Source organism: Linepithema humile, chromosome 1, assembly GCF_040581485.1.
Source record: "Linepithema humile isolate Giens D197 chromosome 1, Lhum_UNIL_v1.0, whole genome shotgun sequence".
In the NCBI taxonomy this organism is placed as follows: Eukaryota; Metazoa; Arthropoda; class Insecta; order Hymenoptera; family Formicidae; genus Linepithema; species Linepithema humile.
In genome coordinates, this window is record NC_090128.1 from 24,019,233 (window position 1) to 24,043,456 (window position 24,224).

Below are 24,224 nucleotides of genomic sequence, written 5' to 3' on the forward strand. Positions count from 1 at the left end.
ATAAGATTAAGGGTAATTATGCAGAATACCCACGTCACCTCCGATTTTGACCCAACTGGTCTCATTCGATGCGTTTTTTCTTTTAAAAAAACTTTTTTCTTTCACTAAATTGTCGCTCTGTCCCAGGAGACGAGATATTAAGCGTCAAAGTTGACGACTTTTCAGGTTAAAAAACCTGTCACTTTGACGAATTATAGCGATGTGAGCATACGCTGCGGTCAGGCGCGCATACGATGTAACAGAATTGTGCGCGAAGTATAAAATATATTTCCGATAATCATTAATTGCAAGTCGCAAACCTATATAAAATAGTATAATTATGGACCTTGCTTTGCGTAGACACAGGATATTCCGCCCCCCCGCAGGGGGGGCGAACCCCCTATGTAAAATAAAAATAATAAAACTTTCGTGCGTATTCCAGAGCGGCATAGATTGCTTAATCTATCAAACTAGCTTTAGCATTATATATTTTTGTGCAATCCAAACTAGCATAGCTAGCACAAAAATATATAATGCTAAAGCTAGTTTGATAGATTAAGCAATCTATGCCGCTCTGGAATACGCACGAAAGTTTTATTATTTTTATTTTACACAGGGGGTCCGCCCCCCCGCAGGGGGGGCGGAATACCCTGTGTCTACGCAAAGCAAGGTCCATAATTATACTATTTTATATGGGTTTGCGACTTGCAATTAATGATTATCCGTGCACAATTCTGTTACAACGCATGCGCGCCTGACCGCAGCGTATGCTCACATCGCTATAATTCGTCAAAGTGACAATTTTTTTAACCTGAAAAGTCGTGAACTTTGACGTTTAATATCTCGTCTCCTGGGACAGAGCGACAATTTAGTGAAAGGAAAAAGTTTTTTTAAAAGAAAAAACGCATCGAATGAGACCAGTTGGGTCAAAATCGGAGGTGACGTGGGTATTCTGCATAATTACCAGATTAAGACTAAGATTAAGACTAGGGAAGTATAAACGCCCTTATGGCATTCTACGTTATCAACTCTTAAGATTAATAGCGTTTTCGATTATACAGGATTTGAACGACCCAGGGTTAATCAATCACTATTTTACTATAAATGCAAGTCTTTCATTGGTGGAGAGGTTGCAATGACGTCATTAACCAACCCTGGGTCGTTCAAATCCTGTATAATCGAAAACGCTATAAGATTAAAGCCGAGAGCACAAGCTTTTACATAAAGCATAACGCATAAGCATAAGGAAATTGATTGGTCTATATATAAGCATAAGCAAATGCATAAGGAAATGGACCAATCAATTTCCTTATGCTTATGCGTTATGCTTTATGCAAAAGTCTGTGCTCCGGCCATAAGACCGAAGCATAAACCGGCCATTACAAGATTGAAAATCAACATGTACCAAAAAAAGGATTAAAAATAGAAGAATTCTTAATTTTCTTAATTCATAAAAGTAACTGTTTTACAAAACAAAAAAATGTTCTTTTCATAAAACATTTTTTTTTTAGTAAAACAATAATAACCGTGAATATCGACAACTTAAGTCGTCAGATAAAGTACCAAATCTTTCGATTGTGGCACTACTAACACCTCTCGCAGACAAGTTTTGTCACCAATGCCTTAACGAGAAAAACCAGACGGGGATCGAACCTTGCTTCTCTAGCTTACTAAGCTAGTACACTAGCCCCGTGCCACTCCCGTGGCATGTGTTTGCTATGCTGAACTTTAATTTGAGTTCTCAAAACCAATCAGAAATTGACGTGAAAAAATGTAATTATGTTGAAACATACACTAAAGAATTGCTCTTTAATTGTTCCTTTGATATCCGCAATTGCACAACTTAATTAATTAATATTAATAATACTATTTCATGAAAACAGTTACCAATTTTTACTTAGCAAATAATCCAACTTATACTTTTAAGTAAGGCATATATAAAAATGTAATATGTAAATATGTATTAATTTTTTAATAAAAAATGATACAACCATATTCGTAAAAAATAAAAATTTTGTTTTTTTATTTTCGATGCCTAGGACGACCGCAATCAGGTCGTCCGATTGAATAAAAATTTTGGGTGTTATTTTAAATATGGATAAATATATACGCAAAACACCAACTTATTATGTTTAATAGTTTTTTATAAATAAATTTTCAAAAATTGCATAGAATACGAGTGTCTATAGTAGAATACCCCCTTATGTAATAAAAAAAATATCAATTGTATTTTAACAACTTGAACAAAAACTAATAAAAAAGGATAAATATAGTTTATAATACATTATAAATATATATTTATTATATATATATTTTTTTATGTAATAAATTATATTGACAGTGAATTACATTAATTAAACATTAATAAACATGAAACATTAATAAACATTAAACATTTTATTAAACATTAAACATATTAATATAAAAAAAAAATATATATATATATATATATATATAAATAAAGATATCGGATTATTCATGATTCGCCGCTCCTGGCAACCACACGTAGCGTAGCGGGTAGCGGTTGTTGAAAGCACGAACGGATTGTACAGTCTGGTACAGAGTACAGAGTACAGTCATATCAAGTTATATACATTGTAAGGCGTACCGCGCAGCGAGCGTTTGGCTTCGAGCCTGTGGGAAATATCGCATCACTGGTCGCGAGTGAACGAAACGGTCGACAGTGTGCGAGGTACGGCCGCGTGATGCAAACGTTTATTTGTGACGCACCGCGCGTGATCGTCGTTATTGTCGCGTAGTGGCGGCTAAATCGCATAACGACGAGTGCTGCAATTCCATCAAGTGAGTAGCTATCGGACGTGCGTAAAAACGAAACCGAGCCAGCCCTAAGATGTGGAGTCCGACGCACGTTCAAGTGACAGGTGGGTGAGTAATATCGCAGGCGTGTGACGGGCGTGAAACGACGCCCCCTTTTCGACAGGTGGTCAAGTGCTCGGATGCATCGCGAATATATGTACCGTAACTTGATTTCGCGAATACGTATATAAGGTTATGTATCTTTGTCTGGAAACTAGGCGAGCGAAACCTCACAGTCTCATCGCACGCTTCAGCGATGTATCCGCGGCTGCCCGAACCCTGAGATTAGCGCACACCGAGTCGTAAAAATCATCGATAAACGTGGAAATTTTTCAAAACATGTTAAAAGTTAAAAGTTAAAGGTAATTATGCAGAATACCCACGTCACCTCCGATTTTGACCTAACTGGTCTCATTCGATGCGTTTTTTCTTTTAAAAAAACTTTTTCCTTTCACTAAATTGTCGCTCTGTCCCAGGAGACGAGATATTAAACGTCAAAGTTCACGACTTTTCAGGTTAAAAAAATTGTCACTTTGACGAATTATAGCGATGTGAGCATACGCTGCGGTCAGGCGCGCATGCGTTGTAACAGAATTGTGCACGGATAATCATTAATTGCAAGTCGCAAACCCATATAAAATAGTATAATTATGGACCTTGCTTTGCGTAGACACAGGGTATTCCGCCCCCCCTGCGGGGGGGCGGACCCCCTGTGTAAAATAAAAATAATAAAACTTTCGTGCGTATTCCAGAGCGGCATAGATTGCTTAATCTATCAAACTAGCTTTAGCATTATATATTTTTGTGCTAGCTATGCTAGTTTGGATTGCACAAAAATATATAATGCTAAAGCTAGTTTGATAGATTAAGCAATCTATGCCGCTCTGGAATACGCACGAAAGTTTTATTATTTTTATTTTACATAGGGGGTTCGCCCCCCCTGCGGGGGGGCGGAATATCCTGTGTCTACGCAAAGCAAGGTCCATAATTATACTATTTTATATAGGTTTGCGACTTGCAATTAATGATTATCGGAAATATATTTTATACTTCGCGCACAATTCTGTTACATCGTATGCGCGCCTGACCGCAGCGTATGCTCACATCGCTATAATTCGTCAAAGTGACAGGTTTTTTAACCTGAAAAGTCGTCAACTTTGACGCTTAATATCTCGTCTCCTGGGACAGAGCGACAATTTAGTGAAAGAAAAAAGTTTTTTTAAAAGAAAAAACGCATCGAATGAGACCAGTTGGGTCAAAATCGGAGGTGACGTGGGTATTCTGCATAATTACCAGAATAATGATAATATCGTTGAGAAATTTTATAACTTTGTTCAATTGTAATTTTCTGAAATTATAATCTTATCAATAGCATGAATGATAGATTTCAACATTTACCGATCAGCGAGGTTAGGATGAGACCACTTTGACTCATATCTCTTCTTATCTTAAAATGGAAAAAACAAAGTTAAATGGTATGACATGACATAAGCAGTATGCCGCTGTTATACTGCAATATGTCAGTGATCGCAGTGCAATATATATTTAAGTTGAAATTGTTTTTCATAGATGCGTTTAATGTCATGCTTCTGTTTGAATGAGAAATCTTTATTTTGTGCAGATTATTAAGGAGAGCATCGTAACTTCTAAGTTTCAAGTAGTATAATTTGTTGTAATTGCGAAAGAGAGTCTTATAAAACAAACAACCGATATTAAATTCGTTAAATTTAATTTTTACTGTTATAGAAAAATTTCTGAAATGTTATATTTAGATTAATGAAATAGCTATATTATTTATCTCTTTTATTTTTATTTTCCTCATTTTTCAATTTCCTGAAGCTGAACAGTAAGAGAATTGATGCACATTTGTTATTAAGTATACATTAATTTTTTTATACAGTTTATAAATGGCTTCCAGTAATGGTGTTAGTTAACTCACAATAAGCAATTAAACGCAATGCAATTATGCAGATGCGTCCTTCTATTGTAGATAGATATTAACTGATTGTGAGAGAACTATCTGCTTAGTGAATATTTCATTGTTTTATGTGAAAATGATAATCGCATATTCAAATCTACATGGTGAAAATTTCTAATACTGAACCTTAATGTGATATTTGTCGGTTATACTTAACGTATTTTAATGTTATTTAAAACTTATTAATTATATCTATGTTGCAACATATTCATTCTTATCCAAATATTTTCTTTCTCATTTCTTCTATTATTTTCCTTACTTCTTTTAGCGATACGTTAATCTTGTCATGACTCATTATATCTTTTTAACTTTCAACATGTTTACAAAGTCTTTAATTAGATTCCACAAGTTACCGTGAATCGATCGCCAGATAGAGTCTTGTTACCGAAAGTGCGATTTAATTCGCGAAAGCGTGCTCGCGTTAAAATACTTGTCCTCTTAATTAGCGCGAAACTTTTACCTTCTAATTAGCGCAACAACGGCTGCCAAATCGAGAGTATCACGAACGATTCGTCATTGTAACATGATACACGTATATCGTATATGTACACGTATATGTACGACGTGGAGAAAAGCCAAATATTTGTACTCAAAAGCCGCGAATACGATGAACATCAAATGTAAATCCATCTGTTAAAATCTGTACAAAATTTTCCACAGATTAAAATCTTTCAGATTTTCAAAAAGATTAATATTAGAAGTTTTTATACGAGAGCCTTACATAGACTTTATAATGCGGATATCGTTTATTTATCACTTCTTAATACATGCAAATTATGTGCAGTTCTAAATTCTCTTCGCAACGTCCATAAAATTCTCAAGTGACGAGTTTCTAGCTCTTTCGTACTTCTATGCAAAATATATGACACGTGAAAGCATGTTTAGCAGCTATTCGATGTTCCCCTTTCTGCTTGTACATCAGGTGTTCTCTTATTCACTTCAAGACAGATAGTGTAAAAATATAAAATATAAATATATAAATATAAATATATAAAATATAAATATAAAATAACAAAAAAGTCTTTTGAGCTCAATATATTTTTAACTTTGATTATTGTTATTCATTCTATTTGTAATATTTATATAAAAATGAAGCAAGTTACAAACAAGCAATGTTCACACAAAAATAGTAGAGTTACAAGAAAGAAACATTTTTTAAAGTGATTGTCTGAAAAAAAATCGTGATGGATCTAAATAACAATCTTAAAAAATTTTTTTAATGTGATCACTGAATCGTGTGATTGCAACCGCTACGTTACTAGTCGACATGAAGCGTTGAAAACTATTCCTATCCGACTAAAACGGTATTTGACTGCGGCTTCACCGTGGTAAGGGCTTCAACTCTAATCCGACCGTGGAAGAAAACGCAGCGAAAGAGTCGGCTGTTCGATGCGCGAGAAATCGGGGAACATGCCTCCTTGTAGCTCACACATTCATTACGGTTCATCACCGTTGCGCGTGTGAGGACGAGGAAGTGCCTTCTACAGTTATTCGGTAATGCGAAACAAACTAACGGATTATGGTTAGGAGACGCAAATTATATTTTTAACAATCTTTATTCTGTTAGAATTTAATTAATTTATGATTGATGTCAATTATGATTGTTAGATTTTAATAATAATATTGTACAATTAAATTAGAATTAAAATTTAACTATACAATTATGAAAGATAAATATTGAGAATGCAATCTGTCATAAAACATCTTCATGATCTTTTGTCCTTATTTTTGATCATTTAACTTGTTTCGTGCATGTGTAGTTTTTTTTTTATACATGTAAATGTATTTTGACTAAAAAGATACAATAAGACAAATCATCTTCAAGACCAATCTTCATTTGTAATGCAATAAAATTGTCGGAAAATACCTGAGTACAACCAAGTGATTACATTGTTTAAACTCGGTATTTCGATCAAGGCTACGCGAAGACTTAATTAATAAATGACTTACATGAATTTCTCACTTGTCACAAGCATCAAAGATATGATTCCATTTTGCATAATATTCAATTAACTATTGTAAAATCTTTAATGCGTAAATCTTACATTTCAATTTCTAAATGACAATAAGATATAAATTGAATTTGAATTATTTTATTACACATATAATTGGGCATGTAAACTGCTTAGAAAAATTGCATTTGATTATAGAGATTATTATTTAATTCTCATTACTATTACATGAGGGAAAGTTAAAAAGGAAAGTAAAGGATTGTTTTTTTTCTTATGAATCGATTGAAAATGTTTCTTTACTATCGATTAAAAATGCTTGTTTTACTTTCATATTTAAATTTTAACACGCGCTCTCTATATTTCAAAATGATGATACCAATATAAAAACTGAGGATGATATAATAATGACAGATTTTTCAGAATCGTAAACCGATATAATGGAACAGTAACTAATAGATATGCATAGCGTAGCTTTTACTCTGATATAAGCGAGAGCGATTATGCGCGAAAGCTGTGACGTGAGATTTTCGCGTAAACACACGGGTTGAGAAAAGTCGACTAAAGAAAAAGAGTGCATGTACGTGAGAGTTGTTAAAGAAAAGTCTGTTTTCGTGACAGCATTAATATTTAGCTATTAATAATTGATTAAATATACAGCATATATATTTTTAAGTAGTATTTTTAAGTATCTCCATTAGCGAAACGTAAACTTATTAATATCTTTGATAAGAAGCATTTTAAATTGAAAAATTAATTGCGTGTAATTTACCTGACTGACAGTTTATTTTGTAAGAGTCTACTTTAGAATACAAACATGTTAAATAAAAATATGAAAGTAAATTGTGCCATATACGCATATATTAGCTTACATTACTTTTATGATTGCTAACATTTTATTTTTGTTATTTACAGTTCAGAGAGCCAAGGACTTACTTACGAAAGGGAAACACAGTGAGTATCTTTTGGTTACACTTGCAAATATTTTCCATCGACACTTCTTCTATTTCTATTTAGAGAGAGAATAATAAAACACATCAAATGTAATATTTAAAATGTTTGTAATATTGAAAATGATTAAATTTAAGATCTTTTTTTTTATCTTTTAAGATCGACATTTTATGAATCTCCCCGTAGAAAAACGTAAGATTTCTCAATAATTCAGCTGTCATTCGTTCTTTTCTACTTATTGATGTCGTGCATCGTCACGTTTCTTACTCTACCTACGCGTTACTCGCATGTTCGCGCCGATACTGGGTGACCTCGTATTCTGCAGCTATTTTAGGTCATGAATCATCCGGTTTTCGCTAGTAAAGCGAACCTGACTTTGCAAAACAATGCGCAAATTTCGTCCTTTGTTATGTCAACAAATACATTGCATCAGTCTCTAATTTCGTCCAACGTGAATATATTTAATTCCATTATATCAGCAAAATCAACACCAGTCATTGCGAAATTTCACATTATTTTACGCATTATTTAATATAAAAATTATTGCCGTTAAGAAATTGATAATGATTTTTTTATAATTAGGTAATTAATAAGTATACATTGAATTTTTTGGTTATAAAAGCTTTATTATAAATTACATGAATTCTCTATTTTTATCTTAAAGGATAAAAAAGTAAATAAGAAAGTGTTATAAAATTTATTTTACCGAAGTTTTTTGATATTGCAGTTTTTTTATCAATTAAAAAAAATAATTAGCGTAAAAATTTGAAAAAAAATCGTACGTACCTTTTTTTTAAAGAATTTAATAACTCTAGCTACAAACAAAATGCAATATGAGCACGTAATATTTGTATATTATCTTCTCGGCCTAATAATCAGTATAATAGTGCGAAGAGTTGATGACTTCCTGATGTATGTCCTCAATGCACACGTTGACACTATTATATTTATTACCTGCAACGTAAAATAAGCAAACGCAGCGCAGCTAATGAGAGAGCGTAGAATCAACAGTAGGTTTGCATCTGCCAAAAGATATAAATTAGAAGCGATGATCGTCTATCGATAATCGCCATATGTTATCCAACTAAATTACATTTCATCATCTATGTTCAGAAGAAAATTGAATTAGCCTTATTCAAGCTAATTTCTATCTATATAGAATTTATTTTTATAACATGACTAATATAGCTTGTATTGATATTCCTTGAGTGGTCAAGATTAAAAATTTAAATTGAATATTTTTTAATACGAATACTGAGCAAATTGTTACAGCATTTTGACATGAAAAACAGACACATATTCCGTTAATATCTTCCTACCGGGTGAGACCTTTAAATTCCCGTTACACGTCTCGTTAATCTTCCGACCTCGCTCTCGGTTGACCGCACATTGCCCACGCATCTAAACGACACGCCGAATTGTGAATGTATTATGCAGAGACCAACGATTGTTTCGTGACGATCGCCCTCGGCAAGGAAAAGTATCAGACGTCGGTGAAGGAGAAGGCCACTAAGGACGTGGAATGGCACGAGGAATGCGAGCTGCTGATCCCAGAACAAGGCAATACCGCAGAGATTGTCCTCACCGCCCTCCATCGCAATTTCCTAGGCGTCGACGAGTTCCTCGGCACTATCAGCATACCGCTTTCCAGCTTTGATGTGTACGAAAGACCCAAGAACAGATGGTGCGTCCACGATAATTTTAATTGTGTATATTTTGATCGTAATATAAGCTATATTGCGTTTTATGCAAATTTCTCAGACCTTTCCGCTTGTCGAAAAATTACTCGTATCGTTTTTCGTGAATCACTCGCATTCCTGCTCGTATTGTTGTTGTGTAATGCTGTAATTAACCATTCACTTCGTATTACAAATTTTCGCTGTAGTCAAGTGAATTTTCTTTATTATGCAGTGTTTTATATTATTTCCTATAATTTATTTTACTTTTGGATTTATATTTTTACTTTAAATATGTATTATTTTATAAATTATATATTACTATCAAGTAAAATATTTTTATCAATAGCGTTATTTGATTATAAAATACGCTTTATAAAAATATATATTTATTATTAGTAATGTGTTTATTATAATATGTATTTATTATTAATTTATATACATATATTGCGAAAGAATAAATGTATTTGTATTTTTTAGGTATACTCTTAACAGCAAGCCAGGCAAAGAAAATACAAAGGAAAGAGGGGAACTCGAAGTGAGAATCGGCTTTATCGTGAAAGCCGGAAGTTTGACCGATCTAAGTAAGAAGGAGCGTCACAAAAGTTCACTGGGCCAATTATCTACCGCTGCACAATCAATCGGTGGCAGTTTGCTCAGTATCGGTAGCCTCGAGAAGCGCAAGGGTCTCAAGAAGCTAGCCAAATCAATCGGAAACAAAGTCAAAGGCAAGAGCAAAAATCGACTTGACGGAAACAATTTGGATGAGAAGGAGGAACATCAGGTTAAAGTTACGCGGCAGGAACCAGGTGAGGCTGATCCTGGAGTTATTAGTGAGGATGAAGATGAATTTACAGTAAGTATAGTAGTAGCCAATCTAACAACGTTATTAAGCTATTTTATTAAGCTAATTTAATTTTACTCAATATTTATTTAATTGTATTCAACACTAATTACATTATATTACATTATAACTTTCATTAATTCCGCTGTAAAGTTAATTAATTTTGTTATTTCTAGTCTTTATATATATATACACTCACCCGAAAAAAAAGCGGTACACTGAAAATGTGGGAAAAATTCATCAAATTTCAACTGACGATAACTTCGTAAATAATAAAGATAGAAAGTTCTATAAAATATGGAAATGAAGCTAAAAATCTCTACTTTAAGAATCAATTTATTTCAATGTTGCAAAATAAATTTATTGAAAATGGCGGATGACAAAGCGCGAGCATGCAAAATTGAAAAATAATGGTTCGAGTTTGCGACGGTGCACGGTATAAACAAAAATTGTAGCTTATTGGGATCAAAAGCGTACGAAAGTACAGAGTCTCCTCTTTAAAATGCTTTTTTATGCATCTTGATACGATGATTTTTCGCCGAGAGATTCGCATTTGAAGAAAAAGGCAGATTCTTACTTCAAATGCGAATCTCTCAGCGAAAAATCATCGTATCGAGATGCATAAAAAAGCATTTTAAAGAGGAGACTCTGTACTTTCGTACGCTTTTGATCCCAATAAGCTACAATTTTTTGTTTATACCGTGCACCGTCGCAAACTCGAACCATTATTTTTCAATCAATTGTTTTGCATCCGAAGGAGATGTCTGCAGATCTTTTGTGATTTCTCCGCCCTGACTTTTTGTTTATGCTCGACCGCACATTGCGAGAAGAGTGCTTGATTTCTCTTGATCTTTTTCTTTCGAGACGCGTTACTTATTCGTACGACTTCGTCAAAGTAAACAATAATTAATCTTTTCGCATTGAAATTATTGGTCAATTATGGCGACGATAAGTCCTGAAAAAGCTGCTCAAGTTGTAGCGTTAATTGAAGATGGGAGAAGTCGAAGGTACGTTGCTGAGGCACTTGATTTATCAGTGTCAACCGTGCAACGTGCTTATGCTAGGTACTTGGAGACTAATTCTGTCCAAAGAAAACCTGGTTCGGGACGTCCTCGTTGTACGAATGAAAACGATGACCGATTTATTGTTTTAAATTCATTAAGAGACAGACATCGAACGGCTGTTCAAATTCGAAACAATTTAAGAGATGTCCGCGAATGTAATGTATCCGTTGACACTATTCGAAACAGATTAGCGGAACACGGTCTTTTTCCGCGCAGGCCAGCAAATGTACCTTCGCTTATGCGTCGCCATCGCGTAACTCGACTCAATTTTGCTGTCGAGCATGCAGGCTGGACATATGCAGAATGGAGTACCGTTCTTTTTAGCGACGAATCTCGTTTTTGTCTGTATTCTTCAGACGGACGAGAACGAGTATACCGTCGCGTTGGAGAACGATTTGCAGACTGTACTGTAAGTGAGAGGCCTAGAAGTAAGAATCTGCCTTTTTCTTCAAATGCGAATCTCTCGGCGAAAAATCATCGTATCGAGATGCATAAAAAAGCATTTTAAAGAGGAGACTCTGTACTTTCGTACGCTTTTGATCCCAATAAGCTACAATTTTTTGTTTATACCGTGCACCGTCGCAAACTCGAACCATTATTTTTCAATTTTGCATGCTCGCGCTTTGTCATCCGCCATTTTCAATAAATTTATTTTGCAACATTGAAATAAATTGATTCTTAAAGTAGAGATTTTTAGCTTCATTTCCATATTTTATAGAACTTTCTATCTTTATTATTTACGAAGTTATCGTCAGTTGAAATTTGATGAATTTTTCCCACATTTTCAGTGTACCGCTTTTTTTTCGGGTGAGTGTATATATATATATATATATAATATACATAAATATGTAACTGTAAAATATATAAAGAATATATGTATGTGTATATAAAATAGAAGATTAGAGAAATGCTTAAAATTAGTGAAAGCAAATTTATTTGTATATACTTGAGATTTTTTTTTTTCACGTAATTCAATCTGTTGCAGTTTGATGATTTGTCTCACAAGAGTTCGGCTTCGTCGCTGAATGCACCTGTACCGAATGTAAACAACAGCAATGCCAATGGCATTACGAATGGCTCGCAGAACATTAGCTCCAATGAAGTGCACACTCCACCGGCACCAATTAATACCGCGCCCAGTAAACCACCGCGGTTTGTCATGAGTGCATCCGCTACAAATTTATCGAAGGTTGATAATTTAACAAAAGACGACGAGTGGGGCTTGAAGCTGTATGGCAAGCAAGCAAGCAGTGTGCCTAAGAGGTAACTGATGCAAATTATAATTACATAACAGAATTTTACAATATTAGACAAATAATAATTATATAATGGAATTGCAATCTTAAAGCAAATTATATAGCAGAATTTACCATCTTTGCATGACGCAACAGGAAAATAGTATAGAAAAAAAGATGATGCATTTGACTTGATGTTTAATAATAATAAAACTAATAATGAAATATATTTATTAAATAAGATATATAAATATAACAAAATAATTTATTATGCTCAGATGGGAAAGCAAACCTAAGATTGTGGTGGATGAGGTGCAGGATAAACATGATGCATCGCCGACTCGTTCGCGATCTCCAGTTGTGTTGAAATTAAAAGATCCCCCAGAACCGCCTAGTCCAGCGCCGAGAGAGATCCTTTATTCTAGGATTAATAAGGATGAAAAACTCGCCACGAGTAAAGAGAAACTTACGAAGGAAGACAAGTCGAAAGATAAGAAGGATGATAAACACGGTCAGCGAAGTCCCAAAGAAGAGAAGCACGCGAAGAAAGATAAAAAGAAGGACAAAGAGAGCAAATTTAAGGATGACGAGAATTATCTGTCCTCGGAAAGGATCATCATCGGTGGCGAGGATGCGATTAAAAATATCGCGAATTTGAAGAGTCGCTTGCCGCATGAAGTCCTTAATCAGTTCAACGGAAAATCGAGAGAAGTAAACTATTTACACTCACACACATACGTAAAAATTTTTTTTACATTAGTTTATTTTATTTTTTTATTTATTTTATTTTTTACATTTTGTATTAAATTCTTTTATAATGTAATTTTTTGTTTTAATTAAGATGCGTTTTACTTGCAGGATCTAATAGAATTGACACTTCAACTGCAAGCGCAAATTACAGAGAAGAACAAAAGACTCAACGATCTGGAAGATTACATCGATGCATTATTGTTACGCGTGATCGAATGTTCGCCGCGTCTACTTCAGAATCCTTACCAGAGGCGATTATCATCCCCAGGAAATCAGTAGCTTATTAATCCCCAATAAATAACTTTTTTTAAATTTTTATTTAAGACACATGTTTCAGTAATTTTCTCGATTCTTTAATGATACCTTTTCTAGACATGACTGACAAGTCGCAAATGGTTGTTTGTTATTAACGTTGCTTCGTACTTTAATTTATTTTCTCCTATAACTTAATGAAAAAGATAGTATGTTTTCTGTTCTAGTAGCATTGCACAAATTTGTTTCCCTATATTTATTTATAAACTACGCCAGAATAATCGTAATTGTTTCGTAAAGAGTGAGTCAAGTAGATAAGCAGATCATTTATTAAGTCCGAGTTATGAACAAAAGATGTGGCTGCCAATCGCATTAAACGTTTCTCCATAATTCTTCGTCTTCCAGGATACTGAATAAAAAGCATCGAGATGTCTTTGACAGCTCGTGTTCGTTCACGATTGAGATTTCCGTCCAAATTGATATTTTCAGGGAAACCAGCGAGCACGACTGTATCTCTTTATTATTATTTTATCTGTTATCGTAAGTAATTTAAGAAATTTTTGTAAAATACGTAAAACTTTTGATAGAGTATAAAGCTCTGTGAGATAAAATTCGCGTGAGTTAATGCTTTACGGGAAAATTTGTGCCTTCTGCCTTTACACTCGCATTGAATCGGACCATGCCTTGTTAAAAAATTAGAGCATTATTGTTAAAGATAATATATTGTAATGTATTGTGTGCGTGTGTGTGCGTGCGTGCACACATACACAATACGATAAATTTCTAATATCGAAAATCGAAATATTTTACACGCTTTATTTGAATGTTTAAAATTAATAAATAATGATAAATAAAATAACTTTCGTATATATTTTGTCTTCTGCGCTTCCGATATTTTTATATTATATTATTTGCAGTTTTGGAAAATTCTATGCATTAAATAAATTATTGTAATTTATTTATTAGTTTGACTATTTTCAATATGCGAATATTCGAAATTTTTATTTCAAGTAAAAAGTAATTGCTGTATGATTAGTACATTTGTAATTTTGTATTTTTTCTCTCGTACATGGATAGATCGCGTGATCGCTCTGCTAAAAAAAGTAGCTGACATATATGTACATGTAGTTGTATAATTAATTGCTATAATTAGCAGCAACATTAATTTTGATATTCTAATTGCTAAAAATATTATTAACGATAAACCCTTTCTCCTACTCCTACATGCTTTATGGGTGCGTTCAGAAAACACAACAGTTGCACAACTGTTGTGTATGTCTTGTCAATCCTCGACGTTGATTTGTTGGCTCTAAAAGATCTAATAGAATACTCCAATGGCGATGAGCGCTCATACAACTGTTGTGTTTTCTGAACGCACCCATTATTACGATGGTAGTTTTCCACCAAGAGACACAAGCGACACAAAAGTATTATTCTTTTTGTTGCTCATTGAATATCGAACAAAGACAGAGTGATACTTGTGTCGATTTGTGTCAACTTGTGTCCTTTGCTGGAAAACATACAATGTACGGTTGCGTTCAGAAACTGCCAGAGTGAAAGCAGAGAGAAACCTGAAAGGGGTCACACTACCGTTTTTCGTAAAACGCTTTTTCTAAGCTGTACACTAGCAGCGCGTACATCCATTTTACAGCTTGCCTGGAACTACTAGAGCACTAAAGATGTAGGTATTCTCTAGAGCAGTGGCTCTAGAGCCGCTAGGGCCAGCGTCGCCGAGCGTCAGGAGCCGCACTATCTGATTATGAGTAGGTCCTTCTTCCTATTTATTTAAATTTTTAAAAATTTAAATAAATAGGAAGAAGAAATTTATTAAAAAAATAAATTTTAATTTTTAAATTTATTAAGTAGAAATATTTTAATAGATTTCTACGTCACCCATGAGATACTAATGCTGACGCGTTTTTTAAAAAACGCAGCTAGTTATGTAACAGCAGTTATGTAAAATTACATAATTGTACCAATGTGACCGGTCAGTATGTGTCTGTAAAATCAGTAATTCAACAATTACTTGCTCTACCTGATTTTTTACAACAAATTTTAAATCACATGCAAAGCTTATCAGTGGAATTGAATGGTATTTCAAATATAATTCAAGCTCAATTATTTAAAAAATTACAAGAAAAGTATCCAAACAAAATAATTATAAAAACACATATAATAGTAAGGCTCCATATGATAACAATCAAGAAATATAATAGAAGAGCATTAAGAGCCGTCGCAGGATGTTAGTGCTAAATTTTTAATTTTTCTTAAAGAAATTAATAAATTAGTCCACAAGAGACAGTTAAATTGTACACCGATCTTAGATCGAGATACCTAAAGTGTACGAAATTTTAAGTACATTGTTCTCATATATCGAGAAACTTAATGTACATATAGGAATTATTGGAAAGAAAGGAAGAGAGAGAAAAAATATCAGGGCGCGAGTGGCTAAGCCGGGAATTGAACCCGGGTCTTCCGCTTGCTGGGCGAATGTTCTAAATAATTATTTCTCTCATATTTTGTTACGATGAATTTGAAGTAAATGATACTTGATTCACAAATTGGTGCATAAAACTGGTTCATAAAATTGCTGCTGTATATTGCTCTTTGTCATATATACTTCCACATGCTCAATCTCATCTTGTTAATATACAGATTGCACTATTATTTAACAGTAATGATCGAAAAGAATTTGGAAATCAAAAAATTTTTTTACCACTTAAAAGAAAAATTATTTCATAATTTTTCTGCCACAATCTAATACAGCTGCAGCTTTCATCCTCTTTTAGTATCTTAAATCTTTTCAATGTATTTTTATTTTTTTTATACGATACAATTTTGTGAAAACACTATCTTATTAATAATGCACGTATGTTAATTTAATCGATAAAAATTTTATTGTGCGTTCATAATCAATCATGCTTTTGCGATTATTTAATTGAAATGGCAAACACACAGATGGAGAATGAATATTGCAAATTGCATACAATACACAAAATTTGATATAAATCAGTAAAAAAATATACAGAGTGTCTAGGAAATATTACGAAATCTGTCGTGAACCAGTAGAACGCAATAAATGGAGTAAGATCCTTTATCAATTTTTATAATAATTGCAAAACGATAAAGGACTTTCTCTTTTAGTTTATTTTATTCTAGAAGTTCACGAGAAGTTTCATAATCTCTCTCAGACACCCTATATATTTGTAACGGGATATTTATACAAGTGCAATAATTTTGGCAATAAAAAAAACACTCAGTGTTTTTTTTGCGAATACTTATGTGACACTTATTCGACCTTTATTATCTTTTGTTGACTAATTATCTATTATGTAAAATGTTTAATCAGCAAATTATAAATAATTCAAATATTAAAAATAACTTTGTACACACCCACACGCATACAGTATAATTTTTTTTCAGTTTTCACAATTAGTTGGATGTTCTGGCAAAAGATATTTCTATATTATTTATACATTTATATTATCTCTTATTATATAAAATTACTGTATTTAAAATATAAGTGCATTTAAATTTTCTTCAAAATTTTATAGTCGCACTATTCTGATACAAATCTACTTATTCTACAAATCTATTTATTTTCTTATTTCTTTATATTAGCATTTCATTATTTCTTACACGGTGTTCATTTATCATTGTTTTTTTTTTGCATCATTTATCTTGCTCACATTTGATATCCATATCCTGGTATATCTGAAATGCAGTTTGATTCAATTTTTTTATTTGTGCTTCTTGTTTGATTGCGGTAATTAAAACATATCCAACGACTAACATTAAAGAGCTCTTTGTTCGATTATTACCGGTTAAATTATCTCTAATTAATAATAATTATATCTAAAGAACTCTTTGTTTGATTGTTATACTCGTTATTAAACTGATTGTTATGATTAATAACTGGTTGTATCGATTGATCATCTTTTGTAGATCGTTATTTATCGGGCAGACAATTAAGTGTGCGTTGTGAAATAAATAGTAGTTTAATCAGTCCCGAAATCTTAATTTAAGCATTTATATATAAATTTCTAAACTTCATTTACTGAATTTTTATATAAATGCTTAAATTAAGATTTCGGGACTGATTGTTATGATTAATAACTGCAGTTATTAATTATATTATTAACTGTGCCCGTACTGAAATTGGCAAAAGGAGAGCGTTGAATGCCAGTACCGAAATGGTACATTGCCGGTGGTTTTTTTTTGTACTATACCTGTACAAAAATTAGTAAAAGAAATGTCAAATTACAGTACCGAAACGGTATACTGCCGGTAAATTCAAGGTACTGTGCCCGTACTGGAATTGGCAAAAGAAGAGCGTTGAATGCCAGTACCGAAATGGTATATTGCCGGTGGATTTTTTTGTACTATACCTGTACAAAAATTAGTAAAAGAAATGTCAAATTACAGTACCGAAACGGTATACTGCCGGTAAATTCAAGGTACTGTGCCCGTACTGGAATTGGCAAAAGAAGAGCGTTAAATGCCAGTACCGAAATGGTACAATGCCGGTAAATTTTTTAGCACTAAAATTGGCAAAAGATGAACATCGAATACTTAGTATACATCATAGGAGGCAGTGTTAAAAAGTATAACCGTTGTATATTTTAATGTGACAGAAAGTAAAACTATATTCTAGTCCATTGCGTTATTAACAAAACGGATAAACTTAGATAAACTTAATAATTGGCCGAGAAACGGAGTAATAACAGTTATTGTGAGTGATAACTCTATTATTTATCATTTTTACTAGTTGTCAAATTCTCTCTTTTTTTATATTATGGAAAATAATTTTTTAATTGCAATTTTATCAATTTTATAACTCATAGTTACAGCTATATCCAGTGGTAAAAATTTAATAGAAAATGCTGAAAAGGAAGTACTTTTATACCAAAAAATATCGAGATTTAAAGAAACTAAAGACTATATCATCATCATCGTTATCGTCATCATCGGATGATAATGAAATATATGAAAACGAGAATCAAAAAAATCAGTTACAATCTGACAATGTTTGGGTGACCGAAAGTGAAGTTGAAAAACAACGTGCACAAATTTTGCCTTCTTCTTCAGCATTATCTCATGATAATAGAAATACCAAGTAATTGCACACATATTTATAATTTAAAATATTTTACATATTTGATGATAAAATTATCTGTTCATCATTATTTGATGATGATATTGAAATTATCTGTTAATACAATTTATACTTTTTAACAACGTAATGATTAATTTTGATGAAATTTTTGGATTTATTATTAAAAAAATAAATAAATAATAAATAATAAATAAATAAACAAATAATAATAATAAATAATCTTTTTGAATATTAAATATATTTTTCTAATTAAATAAGTATAATCTTCAATTCTTTAGCATCTTTGATAATGAAATTACATCATCTTCATCAAGTGAAGAATTATGTCACGACAACGAAGTCGAAGAACAATTAGAAAAATTAGATCAAAATATTTCTTTTAAACAAAAGATACTTGATTGGTCTGTTAAAAATGTTGCATGTCTCAATAACAAAATGTTATCTGAGTTATTATGTATTTTGAAAACTGAACATGACGAATTTCCAAAAACAGCTGCAACATTTCTGCAAACTAAAAATTCCAGAAATGTTGTTAAATTTATGTTAAGTGCTAATGGATCGTTTGGTACTTACATTTATTTTGGTTTAGAAAAAGCTCTTAAATTGATGATAAATCCTAAAGTATATGTAAAAGATGTAATTGAAATTTTTGTTAACATCGACGGTGTACAAATTTATAAAAATTCAAAACAACAATTTTGGCCTATATTGATTATGTTACATGATAAGAAATACATTGTCAAACCGCAAGTTGTTGCTATATATCACGGTGAATCTAAACCAAAATCACCAACGGAGTTTTTAAATGAATTTATAGAAGAACTATTAAGTTTAATGACCAATAAAATTAAATTGTCAGATAAAATATATAATATTAAAGTGTTAGGTTTTATATGTGATACACCGGCTAGGTCATTTATTAAATGTGTAAAATCTCACGTAGCATTTTATGCATGCGAACGTTGTACCGTAAAAGGCAAAACAGTTGGTAAAAATAAACGCATATATTCGAGAACTACTTGTGAAGAACGCAATGAACAATCATTCAAAGAACGTAGGCAGCCTCAGCATCATCTTGATAACGAAATCTCTCCTTTATTAAAAATTCCAGGATTTGATCCAGTAAAATCAGTTGTTCTAGATTCAATGCACCTTTTATTTCTTGGTATTACAAAAACTTTATTAAACAATATTGTATTCGGTGGTCCCAAGAATAGTGGTATTGGGCCACGAAATCGATTATTATTAAGCAATTTACTCCATGGTTTATCTGGTCAAATTCCCTCAGAATTCCAAAGAAAAACTTTTGATATTGGTAACTTAAAAAATTGGAAAGCGACACAATTTCGTTTCTTTCTGTTATACAGTGGTATATTAGTACTTCGTCATGTTCTTCCAACTGATAAATATAAGCACTTTTCTCTTTTATATGTAGCATGTCGATTATTATGTAGTGATGATTTGGCAATATTAAACGCAGAAAATGCAAAAAAATTATTAATATTATTTTTTCGTTTGTTGCCTAAATTTTATGGTTCTCATATTCAAAGTATTAATTTTCATAATTTAATTCATATAGCAGATGATGTAACTCATATAGGATGTTCATTGACATCATTTTCGACATTTCCATTTGAAAATTTTTTGATGACTTTAAAAAAATTAGTTCGTACACCAAATAATCCTTTAAGTCAAGTTGCAAATCGTTTAAAAGAAATTAATTTAAATACTAATATAAAGATTGTTCAATCTATATCAGTTACAGATTATGTTAAAAAAAAATCAATTTATTTAGGCAATCATATGACAAAAATAATATTTAAAAGTATAACATGGAATGAAATGATTATCACAAATACATCTCCTAATAACGTTGTACAACTAAAAAATGGCAATATCATACAAATTAATAAAATTTATTCGTTAAAAAATGATGTTTTAAATCAAGAAAAGTTATCACTAAAAGGATCGTTATATTATGATACAAGAGATGTTTTTAACTATCCTTATAAATCATCTAATGTCGGTTTATGGCAAGTTAATTTAAGCAAATACCGTTGCGTTTTTCATGTTAAAGAAATTAAACATAAATGCGTACTTTTAAACATTAAGAATATTACGTATTGTACAAAATTATTACACGCTTAAATTTTTTTAGTTTGTAAATGTTTGTAAATATTTTAATAAATGTACATAAATGTAATCAATATGTACATTTAATTTTTTATTACCGTATAAATAAATATTTCAATACATTTCGATTTCGCTATCGATAGTTTCTGTATATGCATTTGTTTGTTGACTGCGGAACCTCGTTCTGGCATCATTGCTGTTATGTGTCAAAGCGTATAACTGTATATTTTTCTTGTATATTTTAATTTACGTGACAAAAAGTAAAACTATATTTTAGTCCAGTGTATTATTAAGTCTAGTGCAGTGCAGTGCTATAATTCGCATCAACCATGAATGATTTTTCATATTTGTGAGTACACGTATTTTTTCAATTTATTGGTAATTATGTTATTGTTAATTTTCAAAATAAAATACGTAATATTATTGACTTAAAAGCTTTTTTTACCAATAAAGAAAAATAATCGTAATTTATTATTTATGTAATTTATATAGAACTGAACTAAGTGATAATGTTACGCACGTAGTCGTCTGCTTTACTAGTATTCGGCGTCAAGATAAAAAATTATGTATAGATCTTGTACCAAAAGAATGGTTATTAAAACTTAAACGCACATGGTTTTGCAAATATCCGCCAAAATTAGAGTACGATAAAGTACAAGAATGGAGTAAAGAAAATAAAACTCCAGAATTAACATGGAAGAAATATCCTGTTAAATTAATGAAAAATGCTAGTAAGTACAAGTTAAAAAAAGTAAAATAAAAAATGCATTGAATTATTTACGTTATATTATAGATAATTTCGATCAGGGACTACGTCGTATGACACGCATTACAGAAGACACTGTTGTACTTTCAAGTGAAGTATCTGATATAGATGCTGAAGAATTGTCAGATACAGCATCAGATAAATCAAGTAATATCAGTGATTTAGAATTTCAATCGTTCTCAAGTCAAAAAATTGTAAAAGAAAAAATTACGGAAATAGAAGAAGGTATTTATTGTTTGTAAACATGTTTGAAATTCGTAAATTTATACATTTATAATTGATATTTTTATTTCGTAGATCAGTGCTCGGAATTAGTCTGAACATTTCAGCCGATTTCCGTGGTATACGCCTCCTTTCCTCTCCTTACCGCGCGCGCCGCAGCCGCTAGGGCCAGCGCCGCCGAGCGTTAGGAGCGGCACTATCTGATTAGGTTCTATGAGTAGGTTCTTCTCCCTATTTATTAAAATTTAAAAAAATTTATTAAAATTTATTAAAAATAAATTTTTTTTTAAATTTATTAAGTGGAAATATTTCAATAGATTTCTACGTCACCCATGAGGTACTAATACTGACACGTTTTTCAAAAAGTGGTTTTTATCTACATTATTGCATCAATTGTTCATTCTCATAAAAGGCTAAGAAAATCTAATTAAGAAAATCTCTTTTACATATATATTTTTTTTTAAATTAAAAATTTATTTTTATCTTTAGTGGAATAGGTCTACGCGGGGGAAACCATTTAAAAAAAAACGCGTCAGCATTAGTATCTCATGGGTGACGTGGAAATCTATTGAAATATTTCCACTTAATAAATTTAAAAATAAAAAATTTATTTTTAATAAATTTTAATACATTTTTTAAAATTTTAATAAATAGGGAAAAGAACCCACTCATAATCAGATAGTGTCGCTCCTAACGCTCGGCGGCGCTGGCCTTAGCGGCTGCGGCGCGCGCGGTAAGGAGAGGAAAGGAGGCGTATACCACGGAAATCGGCTGAAATGTTCAGACTAATTCCGAGCACTGTCGTAGATAATGACGTTCCAAGCAGTTCATCAGAATCAGTTACTTTTAAAAATAACAAAAGTAAAAAAAGTAACAAGCGTAAAGCGACTCTCTCTCTCTCTGACAAAGCCGAAAATTTAAATCCTGTGCAAAGAACAAAATTACACAATAATTGTATAGAAAATAATGGTGTAGTATTATTTAACAATTAAGATTACTTAAAAAAATTTTACAATAATATAACTTAGATTTTCTTATAATAAATAACTAAATAAATAAATAAATAAATAAATAAATAAATAAATAAGTTAATAAATAAATAAATTAATAAATTAAGAATAAATACTTATTTGTTTTCCTATTTTAGAATGCACTCAAGTCATTGCTAATGCTTGCTATGAACAAGTAAAAGTACTTATACAAAAAAAGATGGATAACATAAAAAAAAGTATTTTATACGATATACGGAAAGGATTTGAAGAATTACAAAACAATTTATTATTAAATTTATCACACAAAGATAAAATGAATCCAGTTTCTGCTTTAAAACAAATTATTGGTTTTACATTACCGATATCTATATTAGATGATTTTGATACTTTGGATGCCTCAATGGACGTTGACGAAAAAAAAAATGCCTTGGTAATTAATTTTTTTAGATTATTTTAATATTTTATTTAATAAATAAAATATTTTATAGGTTTATATTTTTTACAGCGTACGTTATTTGAAAAATATGTTGATGTAGCTTCAACACACAGAAAAGCTATACATAATGCTTTATCAGCTGTAATGACTAAAGATGTCCAGATATTATTTACTGCTTTTGGTCGACAAAAAAATAAAACAAAAAAATTAAACTTTAGCAAAACGAAAATTTATAGCTTACTTATGGGTATGCGTTATTTCAGCTTCTATTAAATTAATATTAATTATCAATTGATATATTTTATAATGTAAGAATAAAAAATTATTTGATAGATATTTTCGTAAGTAAATTTGGAACTAAGGAAGAAAGAGAAATAAATTCTTCCTTGAGTCGATGGTTTTCGGGAGCAGTAGATCGGTGCGGAGGTCGCAAAGAAAGAGAAAATGTTGGAAAAAATGTGAATTAATTAATTAATTATGTTATATTATAGATAAGAGAAAATTATTTTTAATATGAAAAATAATACTCATCTGTTTGATTAGGTCAATTTAATAATGTTTTATTAATGTCAATTAATTGATTTTATATGTGTATATAATAAATAATTCTAATAATAATACTGTAATTTAATTTGATTATCGCGCACAAAATTGATAATAATTATTGGAAATTGATACTAATCTTAAATATTGTTACAGTATTAAGAATCAGTATTGATTTTTGATACTATAATAGTATTTGAAATCGGTACAGATATTTAATACTGTTACTGTATTGGGGATTGGTACTGATTTTTAGTACTGTTATGTTGAAAATCGGTACTGATTTAATACCGTAACAATAATGGAAATCGATACTGCAGCACTACTGGAAATCGATACTGCAGCAATACTGAAATCCTGTACCAAAGTAGTACTGTAATTCGAGTCTTGGCCCAATTCTATCATCCCAGTATTTCTCCAGCACCACATCAGTACTGGCATCTAGTAACGCGCCAATACTCAGTACCAGAAATCGGTACTGGGCCATTATCTCGCCGGTAGTCATTTCCCACATGGGTGGT

The 24,224-nt window shown here is 31.6% G+C and overlaps 2 protein-coding genes across 2 annotated transcripts; both read left to right on the top strand.

Annotated features, from left to right (window-relative positions):
• Positions 1-2,568: 2,568 nt before the first annotated feature.
• Rip11 (Rab11 interacting protein) lies at positions 2,569-14,364 on the top strand. The gene is made up of 7 exons (XM_012379561.2): positions 2,569-2,861; positions 7,639-7,677; positions 9,112-9,358; positions 9,831-10,206; positions 12,244-12,521; positions 12,772-13,204; positions 13,352-14,364. Exons 1-7 carry the CDS (start codon positions 2,831-2,833, stop codon positions 13,520-13,522), a joined length of 1,575 nt encoding a protein of 524 aa, XP_012234984.1. The 5' UTR covers positions 2,569-2,830; the 3' UTR covers positions 13,523-14,364.
• Positions 14,365-18,780: 4,416 nt separating this feature from the next.
• On the top strand, positions 18,781-24,208 carry LOC137001899 (uncharacterized). The gene is made up of 5 exons (XM_067361095.1): positions 18,781-21,735; positions 22,540-22,701; positions 22,880-23,154; positions 23,230-23,407; positions 23,494-24,208. Exons 1-5 carry the CDS (start codon positions 21,564-21,566, stop codon positions 23,625-23,627), a joined length of 921 nt encoding a protein of 306 aa, XP_067217196.1. The 5' UTR covers positions 18,781-21,563; the 3' UTR covers positions 23,628-24,208.
• The last annotated feature ends 16 nt before the right edge of the window (positions 24,209-24,224 follow it).

Coding starts and splice junctions, on each gene's coding strand:
- Rip11 (XM_012379561.2), top strand. CDS start 2,831: ATGTGGAGTCCGACGCACGTTCAAGTGACAG. Junction 2,862..7,638: donor GACGCACGTTCAAGTGACAG/GTGGGTGAGTAA, acceptor TGTTATTTACAG/TTCAGAGAGCCAAGGACTTA. Junction 13,205..13,351: donor TCAACGGAAAATCGAGAGAA/GTAAACTATTTA, acceptor TTTTACTTGCAG/GATCTAATAGAATTGACACT.
- LOC137001899 (XM_067361095.1), top strand. CDS start 21,564: ATGACACGCATTACAGAAGACACTGTTGTACTTTCAAGTGAAGTATCT. Junction 21,736..22,539: donor AATTACGGAAATAGAAGAAG/GTATTTATTGTT, acceptor GCACTGTCGTAG/ATAATGACGTTCCAAGCAGT. Junction 22,702..22,879: donor TAATTGTATAGAAAATAATG/GTGTAGTATTAT, acceptor TTCCTATTTTAG/AATGCACTCAAGTCATTGCT.